Below are 20264 nucleotides of genomic sequence, written 5' to 3'. Positions count from 1 at the left end.
AGAGACAGAGACAGAGAGAAGAGAGAGATTATATTTAATAGTTTCTTTGACTGAATGATCCATTTCCTCTAGCTTATCTTCAAGACCTGATATTGCTGGGTGGTGCTGGCACCTGTCTTTAATCTCAGCACTGGGGAGACAGAGGCAGATAGACCTCTGTGAGTTCAAGGCCAGCCTGGTCTACAGATCTAGTTCCAGGACAGCCTAGGCTACACAGTGAAACCCTGCCTTGAAAAACCAAAAAAAAAAATCTTTTTTGGAAGACCTGATATTATTATCTCTTCTACTTGATGTAATCGATTGCTGAGACTTTCCCATGACCTTTCTGTTTAACTCCCTGCTTCATCTTGTTATATCATTTTGGCTTTTCTTCAAAGGATCCATCCTTTTTATTTAATGTTCATATCTTGATTTGTTTTCATCGCTTTGCTCAGCTGTTTGTAGTTTCAGGCTCCTTATCTAGGCATTTGTTCAGATTCCCTCGGAGTTCCTTGAATGTATTTTATTTGTGTTTTTTTTTTTTCCCAGTGGAGCCGAGGCATCTGGAGTTAGATATTTGGCAGTTTGGGTTGTGATTATCTCATCCATCTTGGTGGAGTGGTATTTGGATCTCAGTTTGCTCTTACCATAACATGCTAGGTTATGGACCAACTGAATGGTTCTTCATCTTCAATCTTGGGGCCACTCTGTTGTTGTGTGAATGTGGTTTCAGAAGTAATCTCAGCAAGTAAGAATGCAACTCCTGAGTCTATGAGTGAACCTTCTGTGGACTGAGAAGGATTTCTTTGCCAGTCTTCCGTTGTGGCAACCTCATCGAGTTCTGCAAGTGCTACTTGGGTTGGAGGACCTGGAGTCGCAGTGAGAGTAGGCAGTGCAATGTAGGGGTGTGATGGATAACAACAAACCATCTTCAAGGTGTTGTGGAAGCCAGGATGGGTATCCTTATCTAGAGGCAGGGACACAAGATGTTATGATCCTAGGGTGTCCTGGTACGTGGCGTGGCAGACTGTCTTTGGAAGTTTCTACCTGGAGTTCCAGGTCAAACTCCATACTGGACCAGGGGAGGAAGGTGGGTATGATAGTTGGATAATAAGCAGGAAGTTGTGGAGAATGGGTCTAAGGGATCTACCTAAAATTCAGATCCAACTCTGCACTGTGTGGTAGCAGTAAGTAGGGTGGCTAATATGAACATGGGTGCCAAGATGCACTATGGAACCTAGCGTGGTTCCAGGAGTAAAATCAGACTGGGTGCATGGGTGGTTGGTAGGCAGGTGGGTGGAATAGGTTTGAGGGACATACCAGAAATTTCTGGTTAGATTCAATATGGTGCCAAGATGCAGTGGTGGGTTAGGTGACTCATACACAGGCAGAATGGGTATGAGGGAACCTACATGGAGTTATAGGTCATATTCCATTTGGTGCAGTGGATAAAGGGACTCCTATCAGGGCAGGAGTGTAGGAAGAAGAGGTCTGAGGAGACCTGCCTATTGTCCCCTGCCAGATCTAGGTAGTTTGGGGTTAAATAGCAGGTATGGTGGCTGACAGGCAGGTCAATGGAAGGAGTCTTCGCGATTTGCCTAGAATTTTCCTTCAGACTCCACTCAGATTACAACCATATCCAAGGGACCTATGAAGTCACACTATATTCTGATTTACCAAAAAAGGGGGATGAGAGAATATTTCTTATCTAACTTTTGAGGTACAATTTGAGCCACAAAAACCATATATATGGCTATTTCCAGCACACGTAGCTTACCCTCTCTTTAGAAGCTCATGGCTTACTTGGGTGACTCTTACTCTTTGCAAGTGTTTCTCTTTCTGGCAAGCCCCAATGCTGAAATCTATGTTAAAATACTTTCTTAACCAATTTTAACTCTGCCCCATACTGGCTCATCCTGAAATTATTTTCTGCAACCAAGTCAAGGATCCCATTTTTGCCTGAGCCGAGACCTCTGAAAGACTACTTCAGGCTGTGACAAGTGACAGTGTGGAGCTGGTCTTTGATCATCCACCCCCACTGTAACTGGCAGATTGATTCACTGGCAAGGATGAAAAGTGTTTGTGGTGCATAGAAAAAAGCACATTATGACATTTATTAAATCAAGATAGTGCAAGAACTTAGACATACAGACAAAACTGAAATTGCAAAACAGTTGCATGATAAATTGGTGTGCAAATTTGGCAATTGTACCTTAAGTATAAATATTTTTAAAATCTTTAGATACGATGATTTTAAAATATTTTAATAATTTGACAAAAATTATTTGTAAGAAAATTTAATAGTTTTTTACATTTTATAAAATAAGGTCATTGAAAACATTCTGAGCCGTATGTGGCAGCACACATCTGTAATTTGGGAACTGGAGGCAGGAGGATCAGTAGTTCAAAGTCATCATCACCTACAGAGTAGGTTTGAGGGATCTTAGACTACATGAGACCCTTCTACGTATCAGTTATATCAAATATGCTGTAGTGTGAATATGTCACAGAGATGCAATGTCTTACTTGTCTTTATTTTTGTTTCTTAGATGGTTTGAAGGCTTTAATTGGGAAGGCTTAAGAAAAGGCACCTTGACGCCTCCCATAATTCCAAGTGTAAGTAGACTTTTTAGTTAATAAATGGTACACACCTGATGGCATTTTTCAATCAACAAAGACTTGATATTTTTAGACTTTTATGATCAAATTATAAAAGCTATGAAACACCATATTAAAATGATGGTCTATTCTAGAATCCAAACATAATACCAACAAATCTGTGGATGGTTATTATGGGTATGATCTTTATCTTTTTAAATTCTTCATTGAAACTCATGTGCCCTTTATCCATGGAAACAAGTTAGCTTTTGTTATGGTACATGTTAGAAATGTGTTTGTAGCTAAGAGGACATAGAATTTACAGCAACCGTTTTCAGTATTGTCTCATTCACACTTATATACCTACCCTAGCATGAGTTGGAAGCCGTATGTTCTTTCCTCCTTCTGTTAGTATCTGAAAGGTGATTCTCTTTTTTAGTACAGTTGATTTGGGGCAGGGGCAATGCTGTTAAACAGCTAGTTCACTATGTAAATTGTGCACACTAAAATTAAAATTAAACTAAAATAGATTCCAACTGAAAGCAGTGCACAGTCCCTGCTAAATAGTGTTGCTGTGTTGTTTTTTTTTTAAAAAAAAAAGAAAAGAAAAAAGAAAAAGAAGGAAGGGACAGATTTATGATGGTCCTGTGAATTTTGTTTATATGCTCCAATTCTTTGGGATTAACTCAATAGACTTTATATATTGAAACATTGTCCTTCTGAGATTTATTTCTTTGTTGATTGCTTTCTTTTTAAATTCAGGAAACAAATAAAGTGGGCATCACTGACCCCAATTACATTCACGGGTTTTGTCTTCAGAGTAAGGGTAGAATAAAAAGAGCCCAAAGAGTTAATGTAAATTTTTCTCACCCAAATTTATAGGGATGACTTTTATACAGTAGGGATAGTTAGAAGAGTTTGGTGCCCTGAAGATAACACTTAGCCAGCGAATATGGAAGAATTTTGCTCAAGTTTAGAACAAACCTCTAAGCTTCCATTCCACTTAGAATAAACATATTTCTTAGAATGTATTCTTTATACTTTTAAAAAAATAACAAAAAATGTTTCAAAAAACAAAATAAAATAAAATAAAATAACATACAAAATCCATAATATGGCCTTCCAGGACCCATATCCTGGCTTCTGCCTCCTTTGCTGTTTTTACCCATTCCGCTCTCCTCTTCCGTGCAGCAGTCACGATGGTCAGTTAGTTTCAGAACATAGAACCCTCTTAGGAACTCGGTGTGTGCTCTACCTGTTAGCATTCGGGCATCATGCTGGCCTGCCTCCCTGTCATCTGGCAAGATGCACCTGTCAATATTCAGGCGAATGCCTAGCTAGCCCAGGGTCCCACGGCCTCACATGCACTTGTCAGCATTCAAGGCAAAGACTTAGCCAGCCTACAGTCATTACATCATGTGCTGCATGGCCGCGGTAATGCCCTGTATACAAACACCAAGCCCCTTTAAAAAGCAATTGCAGTCGGGCGGTGGAGGAGGAGGCCTTTAATCCCAGCACTCGGGAGGCGGAGGTAGATCTACAAGATCTACAAGAGCTAGTGTACAGCCTGGTCTACAAGAGCTAGTTCCAGGACAGAAAACAAAAGACAAACAAAAACAAACGTGTATAGGTTTGCATGATAAAATGCCACCCTCCCATAGGCAGATTGAAATCCTGTCATTTGTAACACCATGGAGAGGAATGAAGATCACTTTCACAAATTGAGTGATTTGAGCACAGAGAAGATAAAAGGAGTACACAGTCGATCCCATGTGCATGTTGCTCTTTCGAAGGTTGAGATTAGAATTTTGCTCACCAGAGGCTGATAAAGATAAAGATGGCAGAAGAGTGGAGAAAGACTAACTTTAGCCACCAAGTTAGATAGGAGCAGAAAGCAGTGGTATACGATTGCACTGGAGCAGAGCGACAGAAGATAATAATAACGAGGAACTTTACATTTCAAAAACTAGAAAAAAAAAGTATGTTCAAAGTCCTCATAAGAAAAAATGTCCAGGAGACAGACACATTTAATCTGATCTAAATATTACTGAAGGCACACATTGATCTCGTTATCCATCAGCATATACAGATTTTGATTTTGTGCATCTGTTTAAAGAATGAATGAATAACTATTCTTTTTAATGATGGAAAATAAAATCTCTAGCTCACAACTCTACCAAAAATAGCAAAACACCTTTCGCTCATTCTCTCACGTTGCAGGTTGCATCACCCACAGACACAAGCAATTTCGACAGCTTCCCTGAGGACAGTGACGAGCCACCCCCTGACGACAACTCAGGCTGGGACATAGACTTCTAATGTATTTCTCTTACCTGCTTCTGCCTTGCTGAAGACAGCTTTTTTCTGAGACACAGCTGCCAGCAAACCTGAGGAAAAGAGAGAAGATTAGTGCTCGGGGTCACCATGATGCCTTTGATTGATGCTGCTCCAGTAACTACGGTGGCATTAGGACTCATTGCTTAGATTATGATAGTGCTCTTTACATGTTTTATGTTTGAACCTACAATAACAGTTGACATGGTGGTCCTGAAGCAAAGCCTTTTACCAGTAAAGTGATGTTTTCTATTGTTGCAATGACCTTGCTTTGCTCTGATTATATTTTGAAAGAGTGTAGGAAATACTTCCATCCAGTAGAAGCGTCTGTATCTTGCTAGAACTACCAAGAATAGAGAATAATATATTCGGTACGATAGATGACTGTGGTACAGAAAACCTGGGCTCTTCCCTTTCCTCAAGGGAAGGGAGTGGAGCCTGTGACTTCAAGCCAGTATAGACATTGTACAAAGAGGACCACACATCCGTGGGTCACAGAGGTCATGTCAAACCAGTTTCTTTCCTAGCAGATGACGAGACTGAATGTTACCTTTCTTTTCTGACAGATTCTAAAAATTGGCCTGATACAAAAAGCACAACTGCTATGGTTCTGTACGGGCCTCCCACGGCGGTTACAGATGCAGTTTTGGAGGATTGAAAATGTGCATGATAACTGAGAAATTGGCAAGACAAAGTGGAGGGGGAAAAGAATTCACAATACCATTTCATATCTTTAAAAACTCTATCTATTGTGCTTAAAGATGGTCCTGGAAATGACTAGCAGCCAATTGGTTTTATTTATTACCTAACGCCCTCAAACTGAGGCTTAAAATATTCCCTTTTTATAAGAATAAACCCTTAGGGTAGGGGTGGGATAGGGTGGGGAGGAATGAAGACCCATCCAAAAAAAATAAAAATGAAAAGGTGCTATGTCTATCTTTCATCTGTAATGTCAGTGTCTGAACGGACGACACAGATTCTAATCATCATGTCTAGCCAGAGACTCAAGCATTTTCATAACTTTATTAAAAACAAACTCCTGTCAGATGTCACAGCATAGTCCAGGGCTCAGAGAGAAAGGATATTAAAAAATGTATTTAAACTAGTCTCTTGTCTTAGGCCTGAACCAAAACACTATATATACCGTCTGAAAGTCCCAAGTCAATGGTATTACAACTATACTAAGGAGCTTTGTTTATTTGAGGAGGAAAACCAAACTGGGCCAGGAGTTGAGGACCTTTCCCTGGATAAGTTTATCAAAGTTAGAAGGGGTTAGAGAGGAACACAGATGACTTCTCAAACCTGCATTTTATCTAAATAGTGCAGAAGTATTACAACCTTGGAATTTCACATTAGCTAGAGAAGGCAAGATTTGAAAATGTCAAGCTAACTGTCTTTTTCATATGAGGGAAAGATCATCCAATTAAACCAAATATGTTGTTGGCAGGCCAGTTGACCTCTGTTATCAATAGGCAGAATCCTCCAGAAGCTTTATTGGTTGGTAGCATTTTTCTCATACTGATAAATGTACAACTGTCCACGATGGCATCCTGATATGGAAATGTGTGTTAATGGTTGTTTGCTATTTTTTCAGTAGGGTTTTTTTTAACGTAGAAATTCCTATAGAAATCTTTCCATTAGGTCATCACAGACTAACCAATAAATCACAGGAGTTTTCTTTGAAATTTCATACTTAAAACTACTTTCAAATGTGCTTTTCCTATCAAAATATAGTACTCTAAAATATTTGAGGCCTAAAACTACTGGAAGTACATTTAATTTAGGGTAAAGTTCAATTAAAACTTTCGTCCTGATATTATTATTATTGTGTTATTGGAATCCTCTCCCTCATAAACAATTTTTCAAGATTACTAGAGTACCCAAGAGATCTATGAATTTCAACAGACTAAATAATATAAAACCAAACACATCTGGCTAAAATTCAGTGATTTCTAGAAGCTTATTTATCTTTTAACTGATTTTTTAAAAAAACATATAATTCCAACATTATAATCAATGTTTGATTTTTTTTTACAAGATAATGTGTCTTAGGTATGTTAAAGGCTTGCTAGGATGTTACATTTACCTTGTTATTAGAAAGGGAATTGTCTCTCTAATTTTTCAAATATCCACAAATCCCCAGGAATTTGCATGGACCATGTGTTTTGGGACTTGGGTTTGAGGCTAAGACAACTTGCGTGAATACATGGGTTCTATGACGAGGAAAGGCATTGCTTTCGGCACAGTGTGACTGTGGGCTGTTTTCCACTTGTGATACACCTTTGTTCATTTCATCCACAGCTTTTATTAGGACGCCCAACACGATCACAAGAGATAAAAGTGAACTCTAGCTTCCAGGAATAACTAACAGAAAACATCCATCAGATTTTCAACATTGAATTTTAAGGATTTAAATCTAGTCTTAATCAAGACACTAGGGCTATAACTCATGGCCAGCTTCATAAACCACATCTTACTTTCTGGACTTTTTCATGCCCCCAGTTTTTCTTTCTTTCTTTTTCTTTTTTTCTTTTCTTGCACTAAAGACCATCTGGATAAACTAGAATAGTGCCAACTTGTTTGATTTGCTCACTGACTTTCTTGTTGATACTTTTGTGTATGGGAAATAGGGCTTTCTGTGTGTCTTAAATCACAGAAAAACTGCAAACTGCCAAGGAAAGGACATAACAATATTTAATTAGACTGAAGACATTAGAGAAAATGAGTTTTGGAAATCGTTATAGTTGATTTTTATACTTAGGATCTTTATTATTTGGATGTGAATCAGATTCATGTAGCATTTAAACCAAGTTTATTTTTATTATCACCCTCACAAGTCATAGCTTTTTCTTCTTAAAGTGGGAGACCATACATGTGAATTGCACATGGAGAATACTATTTCAATTACTGACTCGTTCTCACTTTGCTTCCAAATGATAGACCTGATGGTGAAGCTAAAGAAGTCAGCTACCATACTGAACACAAAGGGTATTAACCCCGACTTTATACAATAGAGGTATCTGTGCATTTCCCACAATGTTTTCTTTCACAATAGGACCACAACAGATATTTATGTAAATAGATATTTCGGGGTGATATTTTGTGGTACATATAACTTTTTTTAGTGTTTCACAGCATTATGATTTCATTTTATTTGTATTAAATAATGTTTTAGGTCCAAGTAGACTTGAATGAACGTCATAATCGTTAGTATTATTGAAACTTCTGTCCGCAGTACTGTCACTCATCTGTCCCATCGGTTAGAACATGACCTGGCTATCTGGCGTTGTTGCAAGTGCCTTAAACTCATGGCATCTTATTAAGAAAACAAATTTGGTGTTATGCTGCATGACAAAGACAAACACACCTCAAAATGTTGTCCTTTCTTAGCTTGCTGCGTTTTACAGTTCTTTCTGCTAACGATTTATAAGCCTTTATTATATAATATTGATGAATTACAGAAGTGATGAAGTTGTTATCTTATTTCTGTTAAGTGTACCAGAGCTGTGTGTCTGTTCATGAGATACAGCGTCATTTCTGTGAAATGTATAAATGTATGTGCAGGTCAAATTACTATATGACATACTATCAGTCTGTATACAGGTATTCCTGTTTTGCTCAGCTGTGCAGACTCAGTAAAAAAAAAAAAAAAAGTAGTGCAGTCAAATCCTAATGTATCTCATTTTATAGATTCCATTAACAATGGTCCAACCCAAAAGAAAAATTGGAAATGACTGCTCAGCACACCTCGTTATGAAACCAATGATGAAAATGTACCTTGGTGCACCCCTCAACAAAACAGGATGCTTTCTCTGAGTTCTTGTATATGCAAATCATGTGTGAGGCAACTTTCCAGGAGACCTTGAAAGCAAAACGCGGGAAGTTTGGTAGCCCTCCTCCTTTTCAGCCCCTGCATCAACAGACAGAGCTCTGGGACCTTGGCAATGACTCAGAGGTTGGGCTTTCTAAGTAAAGGGATGTTTCTTGAAGCATCATCTATCCAGTTTATTTCAACGTATGATGTTTTTACAACTGGTCGGTTCTTTTGTATTCTTACAGCTATGGTTATTTGGCCGTCCTCTTACAGTTTGTGCTATGTGAAAGAGTCTCTTGTTAGAATGCAACAAACTGTCACCCAATGGTCTTCGGCCTCTTGCACTCTCTTGGTGTAGATGAAAAACTTTTTCATAACTTAACCTGCTTTGATTTGCTCTGTATTTTCCCTGCAGCTGTAATTGCAGAGTGCCTGTTGGATACTTTATAGAGTTGAAATAAAAAAAATAATTACTTTTGAACTTATTTGTGTTTAATTCCAGACGAGTCAACAAATAGAACTAACATAGTAATCAATACTGCACTCGAGATGCCAATTAGTCACTATTTAACAATGTACAGAACACCTGCAACCCAAGCATCTTCCATGAAATAGCATTCCAGAAGAGTAACTCAATGATTCATATCTAAAAATTCAGCGCAAATAACACCAGACCATCCAGTGTGAAGAGAGAAACAAGACGCCATATCCAATAAGAAACATTTGATATGTAAAGCACTTCCTGAGTCTAGCTTCCTTGATCTCCCACTAAACTTCATAATTAACAATAATAATAAATAGATTTTGAGGACAACGCGGATGTGAAAACTCACTTCTCTGAAATGATAGGCATGCTCTTAGTGCCTCCCTTTGCTCCTCGCTGAAGGAAATGACTAACCGGTTAAAGCTAGCCTACGAATTTCCTCAAATTAGCTGCTTTTGTCCCACTGACGTACATTGCTAGTAACAGTTCGTGAAAAACCCTTAATGAACACTAGATATCCATCCAACCCAGAAACTTTCTCACACAGTGAAACAATCTGAAGAAGAGGCCATTTGAGTATGAATACAGTAATCCAATAATTTTATTTCTTTGGGAACAAGGAAAATAACATGCATTTCCATTATCCACCCAGATGTCCTACTGTAGTTTTAAGAATGGTCTAACTTGGTCCTTAGAAGAAATTCTTTTCTTTTTAATTCACTATTTTAGGGGCAGTGCGCTCTGACACTCCTGCTTATAAATGAGGTAATGGAGGGCAAGAGATGGCTGGACGCCCCCCACACACACACACAATCACATTGCATGTAAAGTTCAGTAAAGTCCCACATAGTTATTCATAGGAGTCAGAGTCAATAAGTCAATATATCAGAGAAGAATCGCCTAATATTTACAGATCCCCTTAGTTTTTCCAGCCTTAAAGGTGCCTTACTAGATTAGTCACTTTTCTTTTTTTTTAAATATTTATTATTTTTTATTTATTTATTTATACAATGTTCTGTCTGTGTGCCTGCAGGCCAGAAGAGGGCGCCAGACCTCACCACAGATCGTTGTGAGCCACCATGTGGTTGCTGGGAATTGAACTCAGGACCTTTGGAAGAGCAGGCAATGCTCTTAACCACTGAGCCATCTCTCCAGCCCCCCAGTCACTTTTCTTATTACTGTGAGCAGCACATGAGGGAGACGAAGTCTCCGATCATTAAACCTTTATGTCTCCGTTGAAGTGTAGAGATGTGGTGAGGCAGACCAGTCCTCATCGGGACAGCCAGGCAGGACAGACAAGAAACCACCTGAAGGGACCAGAGTGAAATATAGCCCCTGAGGACAGCTCCAGTGCCTACTTCCTCCAAGAGAGTCTCGCCTGACAGCATTTGCCATCATCTCCTTAATAACTCCATCATAGTTTAGATCCATGAAGAGATCATTAATCCAATCTTAAGGTCAGAGCACCTGGAAACACCTTCACAGATATACTCATAAATACCCTTTATTAATGTCTTAGTTTCTTCTCAATCAAATCAAACTGACAAAACTTACCTACCACATGTATGTAATTATAGGATAGCCACCACCACACCAAAATTCTTTTTATTGAGTCCTATTTAAAGTTTTTTCTGCATTTTGCAACTTCTCCTTCGCAAGCTTTCTACACAGTAGTGCTTCTCTGAAGCAGCTCTATGTGTCAACTAAAATCAACATATGGAGCAAACAATGAATTCACTCATATACCCATTAGCAAAGTCAAACAATTCAAGCTTCACCTCAATAGAAGGAAAAAAAAGAAAGGGGAAAGAGAGAATGAATTGAAGGAAGAGAAGAGCGAAAAAAAAAAAGTTAAAGAGAGTTCCCATATGAATCCTGGAAAACTGAGAAGAAACCCAATCAAAGGGTAGCTGGTTGTCACCAATATGAACCCTGCTCAGTGGGGAGGAACTTTCTAACCCTAAACCCTAATGCTTTCTCATGAAAACAAATAGCATTTTAATATTTCAACATGTTTCGTGAAAATGGTTATAGATGTATGAGCTTTCCTAATACGTCCAGCACAGGATTCTCTGAAATGTGCTACTTATAATCTAAAAAGCCTAACTTTTTTTTTAATCCAAGAATGCAAAATTCTGGGGTTTGCAACTTAAACCTAACTGAAAAAAAAAAAAAAATGTGTGTACTGTGAACCTGAGTGCCAGAGCCCAGCTCCTTCGCCTTTAAACTACGGTGTTGATATATTCTACTTTGTGAAGATTCGGGTTATTCAATGTGCAATATATTGTGCAGACTATTAAGAGCGCGAGAATAGTTGGCTTTGAAAAGTGTTCAATGTGAGAGGTGGCGTTACGTATACAACGTGGAACCTAGACAAAGTCCTCCAGATAATTTCTAATAGGATTCCACCAGGGGGCAGAAGAGGAACGGGATTGCTCCTTCCCGCCGGAGCAGCAGTGAGGACTCAGGTCCCTCGGAGTTATCTTCCTGTGTGTCTCCTTTCTGCTACCCCCTTCTAATTAACCCTGATTTATTTGCCCGTGAACTGACACTGTGGACCCACAGCAGCAGTGTAGTGTGAAGGGATTTGCGCCCAGGCCAGGGCTTCAACGGGATTAAGCTGATGAATTTGCTAAACACAAAGTCCACAGAAGCAGCAAACCCAAAGCCCCTGTGATGCCACCTGGCTCAAGGCTGATTAAGACAGGGGACCCTGAGCCGTTTGATCTTCACCCATCAAAGAGTTTTTAAACAAGCTTCATTTTACACTACTGTAAGGTGGCGATGGCTTGGGACTGCAGTGAACGTTCCAGCCTGAACAAGCACTCCGGCCAAGGGGATTCCTGGCTCTGGTGGGACCGGGATGCAACCACAATCGGGAGCTCTTAGACCTGCTCAAGGGGAAGAATCCTTGCTCCGATAGTCCCCCGAAGTTAGTACCATTTCTAGCCTACATCTTGATTCCGACAAGGTCCAAATACAATTTACTAGTTGGAAATTTAGATGCTGTTAAGATGTCACACCTCTGCAACATTTCAACAACTGAGAAATGAAGAAAGAAAATCAATTTTTTTATCCATCCTCATTCATTCGTTCCCTCCCGCTACTCCCTCCTCAATCGCATCTTTTAGAAAATCAAGGAGTCACGTAATTCACTCTATTTCCAGAAACTTCGTTTATATGCTGGATTCCTCTAAATCAGCAAGTTCCCAGAGTCCGTGGCAGTGAGTGTCTCTCAGTAAAGTTTACAAGCTTCCTGAAAGACATTTAACCTGAAGACAAAGGTCTTGCCCTGGAACGTTCAAAGACAATTTTTATAGCCAGAAGGGGGCTCCCTAGTCTTCCCAGTATGACATTTACAAATGAAAAGAAAGCTAGATCCACAACCACAAAGGACCCCCGAGGTGTCCAGTGCTGAGCCCTAGTTTCCAGTGTGGTAGGGCGGGACCCTTTTGGTCATAGCCCTTGGAGGATGCCAGTGTATTAACAGGAACCCAGTGACACGGGGGTGGGGGGAATCCAATCTTTCTGTTTCTGGTGGCTTCACGCTCTGCCCTACTCTGGCACTATCCTATGTTATGATTAGAAACACTAAGTTCACAAGTGGCTACTACTGGACAGCAGGACTCCTAGACCCTACCCACATCACAGACCTTTCTAGTGTCAGGACCTCCGAAAAGGCACTGGTAGATGCTTGGCTTTGGTACCATCCTCGTCAGATTTTAGACAAACCTCCTTGGGGGTCTAAACTCCATGCTGTTTATATTTCAATGGCCCCAGGAACATCTTCTGAGATGGGTTAGACGGCCCCATAAAGCTGGATTTAAATGGGCTGGCCATCTCCACTGGCTGAATAAAGGCAATCACCGTGAACTCACTTGTTCCTCTTGTACTACAGAAAATCAGCTATTTCAGGGGCATCCCAGTATGAGTCATACCTGAAAGCTCTTCTGTTGTGGTGAACATAGAAACTAAGACTCTCTTAAGGGCGAAGGAGAAAGTCACACTGTTTTATTAAACATCACGAATGGGAAATCCCTGCTATTAATTCAAGATTGGTACCCAGGAAGACATTGGCAGTACTCACCACTCACTGAATGCTTTCTTCTTGAAGCAAAAATTAAATGTCAGTGATTGATTTCCTTTCGTTTGGCAAGTAGAGAGAAGAAATGGAGAGGGGAGGGGAAGAAGATAAAGGGAGGGAGAGGGAGCAAAGAACCACAACTGATGGTGGGAAAGTAGTTTGCAAACAGACTAGTGTTTCGGTTTGTTTCTTTAAACATTATTTGTCTGTTCATCTCACGGGTTAAAATGACGAGTATTCAGTGCTGGCGCCCACCACTTAACCTAGGAGGAAGGGCATGTCTTACACCATCCCTGAGTTACACAGTTCAGTTCCACTGTGCCAAACATTTCTCCTAGCTTTAAATTTAATATAAAGTATTAATTGTTTTGCAATAACTGTGGACATGCTAGACTACGTCCAATAAGTTGAATAGACATACCTACCACCCCATCACCCAGTTGCAGGATCTTCAGCATCATCTGGCTTCCAACTGCCTGAGATGTAGACATGGTTGGACTTTCTGGGCCTCTCTCTTTCCTCCTGACCAGTGTGTACAATGTATAGTCTACTTAAATAACAATACTGAGTCAGAGGCGGTGATCCACACCTGGAACCCCAGCACTGGAGGAGACAGTGTCAGAAATTCTCAAGTGCAGGCTATGCAAGTGAGACACTGCCTTAGAACCCGAAGAACCTGAAAGCAACCACAGTAGAAACCAAACCACGCCTCAGCCAAAGCTCCTTCTGGGCCCTGATATTTTTATGTGTTTATCAGGCTACGGGGAGGCTGGAAGGAGTCAGCCGTCAGCGTATTGGAGAGATGCTCTTAATAGGCCCTGAGTGTTCCTTGACACAGAAGAAGCAGTGGACAGTGGACATCATTTACCTCCTGAGTTTGACACCTGAGAGCGAGCAAAATCCAGGCAAGTATCCTCAAGCGAAGCAAGCATAGGCTGCACTGAGAAGGGCAAGTCTCCCCGCTGCCCTTTATGAGCTTACTTTTTCTTTTCCTAGGCAATTCGAAGGTGACTGTTCCAGCCATTCCTTTTTCTACTGAGGTAGCACCAAGTACACTGCTTATCACACAGTAAGACCACAGACGTGGACCTGCTTGCGCCTGCAGAAGGAACACAAAAAGTAGGGAGTGCCACAACTAGGCCCTGGATTTCATATGGGGCCCAAGTTCTTGACGAGCTAAGTTCTGTTCATTAAGATTTGGTGTATTAATAGGGGACCATTCCATTAGAATACAGGGAAAGGGGTGGGCCTTTTGTGCAGCATTGATGCTTTTCCGGAATTATTTAAATAAGATTAGGACTGGAGAAATATCTTTGTACTTCTCAGATGGGCAGGGAATTCATTTTCTACTGTCCAATGTTATATGAATTTAAATTGAAAGACAGCAATTCATCACTGGCATTGCTATCAATGTGCTGGAAGTGATAACATCGTCTCTAGGACCTCCTACCACTGTAGGCTCTTCTGGCCCATCGTCTCCCAGTGTCTCTGCGAATTTCTGATCCACAGACTGGCAGGGAAATCTGTTTTGTTATTGACTTGTTTCCCTCTTATTGTTTCTAATGGTGACTTTTAAACAAAACGTTAAAACCTCTTCTTTTCCCAATTTTCCAACTATCTGCAGGTAGCCAGTTTCGGCTACACCATTGCACATTTTCCTAATAAAAGCCAGATAGATACACAGGATTTAGACCACGTTGGACTTTCAATAAACCACCCCGGAAATTCTCCAAGGTATATGAGGTAGGAGGGTAGAGGTGAGAGAGGACATCACTGGGTATAGAAGCATCATTAAAGAAGTGAGGCTACATTAAAAGTCACTTAGACAACACTTTAAGATGATGTCTGAAACCTACCAAACCAGAAAACAGATATTAAGAATATGTATTTCATAATAACTCTCCTTGCTCAGCTTCAGGACTGTATTTGTTCAAGACTATCATAGGCTCTTTGGGGGCCTTCCCAAGAATGATGATTAGAGATCTCGCAGTGTAGTGAGCAATTCTAGACAATCCAGAAGTTAAGGGACGACACCTCACTCCATGCTCTTCTACAGGGATTTCCAACCATTTCTTTCTTTCCAGTCTCACACAAGAATTGCTTACTTTCTTGCACTCATCAGTCTGTTCTTAAACATTACTAAGGTACAGTTCTTATCATTTGTTATGTCTGACAACTGTCTCTCTTAGCATTGCAATGGTTGGAGCAAGGAATTTGACTTTTAGTCTCTCAATAAATCACCTCTAATTTATAAGCACAGCGTCCTTACATCAGCGTTGCTTCTTAGTCCACACTCTGTTTGGAAACCACTGCAAATTCATTCTCTGCTTTAGGCTCGGCAATCCCTTTCCGAGAGGTAGCTTATTATCTCCCTGGAGAGTTACTCCTCCTGTCCTGTCCTGGACAAGGTTTGATTTGGGATCAAAAGCAAACCCTCTCCCTCTCAGCGCTACTAAACATTAATGAGGAAGTCAGGAGCTAAGCCTTCAGGGTTTCTTATCTTCTATTAACCAACCGCTGGGAACCGGGAACCCGGGAAAGAGGACTCACCCGGCTCAGGGACCCTGTCCGCTCTGACTCGGGCCACTTTGATCTCACGTGTCTGCTTAATCAAGTTCATCAACTGCTGGGACTGACCAGATTCAAAGAAGCACATTAAATAGTTTGATTATCGAGGGCCCGGTTCCCTCTCGCCCGCACCCCTGATCTAATTTCCAAACGTCAGTCTCTCGCCTCTCCCTCCAAATGTACCTTCAAAAGCGAATTAGTTCTTCCCTTGGTATCCTCATTTGATGTGCAAATTTTCCTGTCTTTGCACATTTTTTTTTCCTGGTATGCGTGTGCGGGGGTGGGGGAACAGGAATCGGGAGGGGGGGGGCAGCTAGACACACTTAAAAGACCTCATTTGAAAATCGCAATTGCGAAAGGGTTAATCAGCAACTCACAGGAGCCACCTGGCCCTTTCACAGACCCTTTGGATGACTGCTTGAGTCGTGTTTAATACTGAATATTATTCGCTTACACACACACACACACACACACACACACACACACACACACAGCAAGAGCTAGCGTGAGAGAAGAAAAGTGGTTCTGTATATTCTATCACCTTTTAACTCTGAAAGTATTTCAGACGGAAATAACCCAATCCCTCCCTGAGCACCCAAGCTCACAGAGAGCTCCCTCCCGCCCTGCCCCCCCCCCCCCAAATTAAAGTTCAGGTTAGGCTCTGATGTTCTGATAACCCGCACTCTAAGGTGAGCTGGACTAGGAGGACTATAGTGCAAGGGAGGGGCGAGGGGGAGAGTGTCAAAGTCCTCCCAGCTTCCGATACACAAACACTCCCGCTCCCAGCTCCTCCCAAAGCTTTGAAATCCCATCCCGGCTTTGTTGTCTTCCCCGAGGGGCTGGGAAGGCTGGAGCCCGAGTATAAAGGCAGCCAGCCTGAGGTGGCGGGTGACTGCACAGAGCCCGGAGTCTAGCAGCAGATACTCCATCGGCTGAAGTTCCGCAGTCTGGACTCTGCAGCTGCTGTGGTGCAAAGTGACCTCTTTTTTTCCTGACTTTCTCCGGCTTGTGGTCTTCTGAGATGACGGTTGTGTGTGCAGTGGCAGCTGTCCGGTTCTTGGTCTTGCTAGCAGCGATGGCTTTTTGCAGCCTCCCTCTGCTTGGAGTCAGCGCCACCTTGAACTCGGTTCTCATCAATTCCAACGCTATCAAGAACCTGCCCCCACCGCTGGGTGGCGCTGCGGGGCAGCCGGGCTCGGCCGTCAGCGTGGCGCCCGGAGTTCTGTACGAGGGTGGGAACAAGTACCAGACTCTTGACAACTACCAGGTGAGAGGGGTGTCGGAGGTCTAAGGGGTCTCAGAGAAAAGGGCATACAGTATCCTAGCTGGGTGAGATTGAGAGTGTGTTTGGAATCACTGCATTGGGAGCAGAGTGCTTGGAAGAGCTTTTGAAGAGGATGCTGATGGGGACCTTGAAGGTGTGGGTACCAGGATGCCTGAGTTGCTCACACTCTGCTCCCTTCCCACAGCCCTACCCATGCGCAGAGGATGAGGAGTGCGGCACTGAAGAGTACTGCTCCAGTCCCAGCCGCGGAGGTGCGGGTGTGGGCATACAGATCTGTCTGGCTTGCAGAAAGCGCAGGAAACGCTGCATGAGGCACTCTATGTGCTGCCCCGGGAATTACTGCAAAAACGGTGAGTCTCGGACTCCCCTGTAAACTGGAACCGCTCTGCCTTTGAGCTCTACCTCTGCCAAAGCCCAGGTTCCACTTGTGAACCTGGGCTCATGTAAGGGTTTCCTCTCCACGGGCTTGTGTTTGAGGCCTTGAGTTTATCTTCCTCTGCCACCCTAAGTGATCTAACACACTTTGCATTATTAGAGTAGACACTTCTGTCAGGACACTTGAGAAAGGGGGAAAAGTCATTCTGAAAGAGAACCCTTAGCAAGCCAGCCTTGGCATTTTGTTACCAGTTTCCTTTTTCTTTGCCAGACCTCTGGATGCTAAAACTGTTGTCAGCCAAGGGCTAGGGAAATTAATCTCTGCTGGGTAGGTTTTAAAAGAGATCTCTGAACCACTTACATCCCTAGCGCTCCACAACTTCCCCTCCCTTCCCTCCACTCTCAGCTACCTTCAAAGAAGTACCCTCCAATGTTGGTACACACACACACACACACACAACCACACAACCACAGATCCACAAAATGTGAATGTCTCAAAGAAGTCTCCAGAAATAAATCCACAGGGTGGCTAAGTTCCTAGGGCACAACAGCATTCCAGAGGGAACTCACTAAGCCTCTGTAATATCGAAATTACACAGTGAGGCCACCGGCGGGTGAGATGGTAGTCTTCCAGACAGCTGGAACTGCCTTGCCCAGAGAGCACCCAGAGTGGAGAAGTTATTTTTAAGATTAATTTTTAAGTGACTAGATCTCTTCTTTCCTACCCCCCAAAGGGTAATATTAAACTAGACAGAAATATCCTTGCTGCCACCTCCACAATTAGTGGGAAAGCATCTTAAATGGCTCTCCCCCGGGGTATTCCTTATGAGTGAACAGAACATTCATTGATGTGTCCTTGTCTGGGGAGATTTGTTGAACAGAAGGTATTAACTGCAGTGAGTTATCTCACAATAGACCGTTCTTGTCATGGTTTGCAGAAACATTATGTACAGCCCGGGGGATTAATCACAGTTTCTGGCTTCCGTAGGAATATGCATGCCTTCTGAGCACAGCCATTTGCCGCGAGGGGAAATTGAGGAAAGCATCGTTGAAAACCTTGGTAACGACCACAGCACTTTGGATGGCTATCCCAGAAGGACCACGCTGACTTCAAAAATATACCACACCAAAGGTAGCTTTAAGACTGAGCCTCTCCACGTAGTGTTATCAGAAGTACATTCAGAGGTCTCTTCATGAGACGTGCAGGCCTAGCAGTAACTGTCACTTTCCTTCTGTCTCCTCCACAGGACAAGAGGGCTCTCTCTGCCTCCGATCCTCAGACTGTGCCATGGGACTGTGTTGCGCGCGACATTTCTGGTCCAAGATCTGTAAACCTGTCCTCAAAGAGGGGCAGGTGTGCACCAAGCACAGGCGGAAAGGCTCCCACGGGCTGGAGATATTCCAGCGCTGTTACTGTGGGGAAGGCCTGTCTTGCAGGCTACAGAAGGAGCACCAGCAAGCCAGTAACTCTTCTAGGCTGCACACCTGCCAGAGACATTAAACTGACTGTCTAGATGTGACGGACTCCTTTATCTAATATATGCTGCGAAAGCCTTTATGATTTGTCAGCTCGATCCCAAGGATGTACAAACCTCCTGTGTAGAGTTGAGCATTCCGAGAATACCTTCCGCAAGTCCGGAGTGTGAGGACTTTGTTTCTTGATGGAACTCATCCGTGGTTGCAGTAAATTACTGTGTTGTAAATCCTCGGTGTGGCACTTACCTGTAAATGCAACAAAAGTTTTAATTATTTTTGCTAGAGGTGCTGCATTGGTCTTGTTTCTTTTGCATGTAAATTTTTGTACACATTGATTGTCCTGAGTCATAAATATTCTATATTGAAGGAATTTCAGCTCATAGTTCCTAAATGTGTAACCCTTTCTACTTTTATTTCTAGAGTATAGGATGCAAGGAGTTCTTGGAATAGCCAGTGATAGGCATGTAAATTTTAACATGAAAATACTAGTTTATTTCCTGAGATGTGCTATCTTTGCTTAGATAGTCCTTCTCTCTCTCTTTCTCTCTCTCTCTCTCTCTCTCTGCTCTGATAGTCCTTGAAATAAAATTTAACATTTAATAATCATAAATTGTTACAAGTATAGATGCATTTTGGAACTGTCATCTTAGGGGAAGGTGTGTGTGTTGTTGTTTTAAAAAGATAAGATATATGTCTATGTGTGAGTAGCTTTAAAGAGAATGTATTCCACATTTATAATATCAAATGGTTATGGTGATATGGGATGGATCGGATATTACTACTTTCAAAAATACTTTTCTACCAGATGGGGTTGGTGGCTAATCATACAAACCCAGGATTCTGGAGGCTGAGGAAGGAGGGGTATGCCCATAAATTCAGGTCCATCCTGGCCGACCTAGCGAAATCCAAGGAAATTTCTGCCACTGAGCGATGTCTCAAAAAGGCATCCGTAAAAAATGGTTTCCAACAAATTAATATTTATTGAAGTGGCCAATAGTTCCTGGGAGGAAGGGGATATCCAAGAAAGCCATTGCCAAGTACACGGTGATGGGCAGAATGGAGAGGGAGGATGTGTGTGGGAACACGGCGAACAAGTGCATTCCAATGTAAGCCAGATAATTCATTTGGAATATATTATATACTCTGACATGCAAGAAAAATTGTTTTAATTACTCTGATTTAAAAATGATTACAAAACCACAAATTCTAGAATGTCCCACTTTTTCTTCTCTTATCAAGTGATTATTTCAATTTTTGTTTCACCTGT

General features: G+C 41.8%; 2 protein-coding genes across 3 annotated transcripts in view; both read left to right on the top strand.

Moving 5' to 3' along the window:
• Nucleotides 1–9206, top strand: part of Prkg1 (protein kinase cGMP-dependent 1) — a 1110226-nt gene extending 1101020 nt beyond the window's left edge. For both annotated transcript variants that reach the window (XM_026781031.1, XM_013348063.2), the window contains exons 17-18: nucleotides 2529–2595; nucleotides 4798–9206. In XM_026781031.1, the coding sequence (XP_026636832.1) occupies nucleotides 2529–2595; nucleotides 4798–4896 (166 nt within the window). In that variant the 3' untranslated portion in view covers nucleotides 4897–9206. The remainder of the gene's footprint in view (nucleotides 1–2528; nucleotides 2596–4797) is intronic.
• Nucleotides 9207–16882: 7676 nt separating this feature from the next.
• Nucleotides 16883–19022, top strand: Dkk1 (dickkopf WNT signaling pathway inhibitor 1). Its single transcript, XM_005352133.2, has 4 exons — nucleotides 16883–17128; nucleotides 17331–17496; nucleotides 18510–18653; nucleotides 18769–19022. The coding sequence occupies exons 1-4, from the start codon at nucleotides 16883–16885 to the stop codon at nucleotides 19020–19022; spliced, it is 810 nt and encodes a 269-aa protein (XP_005352190.1).
• Nucleotides 19023–20264: the final 1242 nt, after the last annotated feature.

This window comes from Microtus ochrogaster, chromosome 8 (assembly GCF_000317375.1).
Source record: "Microtus ochrogaster isolate Prairie Vole_2 chromosome 8, MicOch1.0, whole genome shotgun sequence".
Classification (NCBI taxonomy): Eukaryota; Metazoa; Chordata; class Mammalia; order Rodentia; family Cricetidae; genus Microtus; species Microtus ochrogaster.
The sequence above is the reverse complement of the archived record's forward strand: the minus strand, read 5'-3'. Positions and strand labels throughout refer to the sequence as shown.

Excerpts from the sequence above, each read along its gene's own strand:
- Dkk1 (XM_005352133.2), top strand. The coding sequence starts at position 16,883 with ATGACGGTTGTGTGTGCAGTGGCAGCTGTCCGGTTCTTGGTCTTGCTA. Across the intron at positions 17,129-17,330 it reads AGACTCTTGACAACTACCAG|CCCTACCCATGCGCAGAGGA; the intron begins GTGAGAGGGGTG and ends CCCTTCCCACAG. Across the intron at positions 18,654-18,768 it reads AAAAATATACCACACCAAAG|GACAAGAGGGCTCTCTCTGC; the intron begins GTAGCTTTAAGA and ends TCTCCTCCACAG.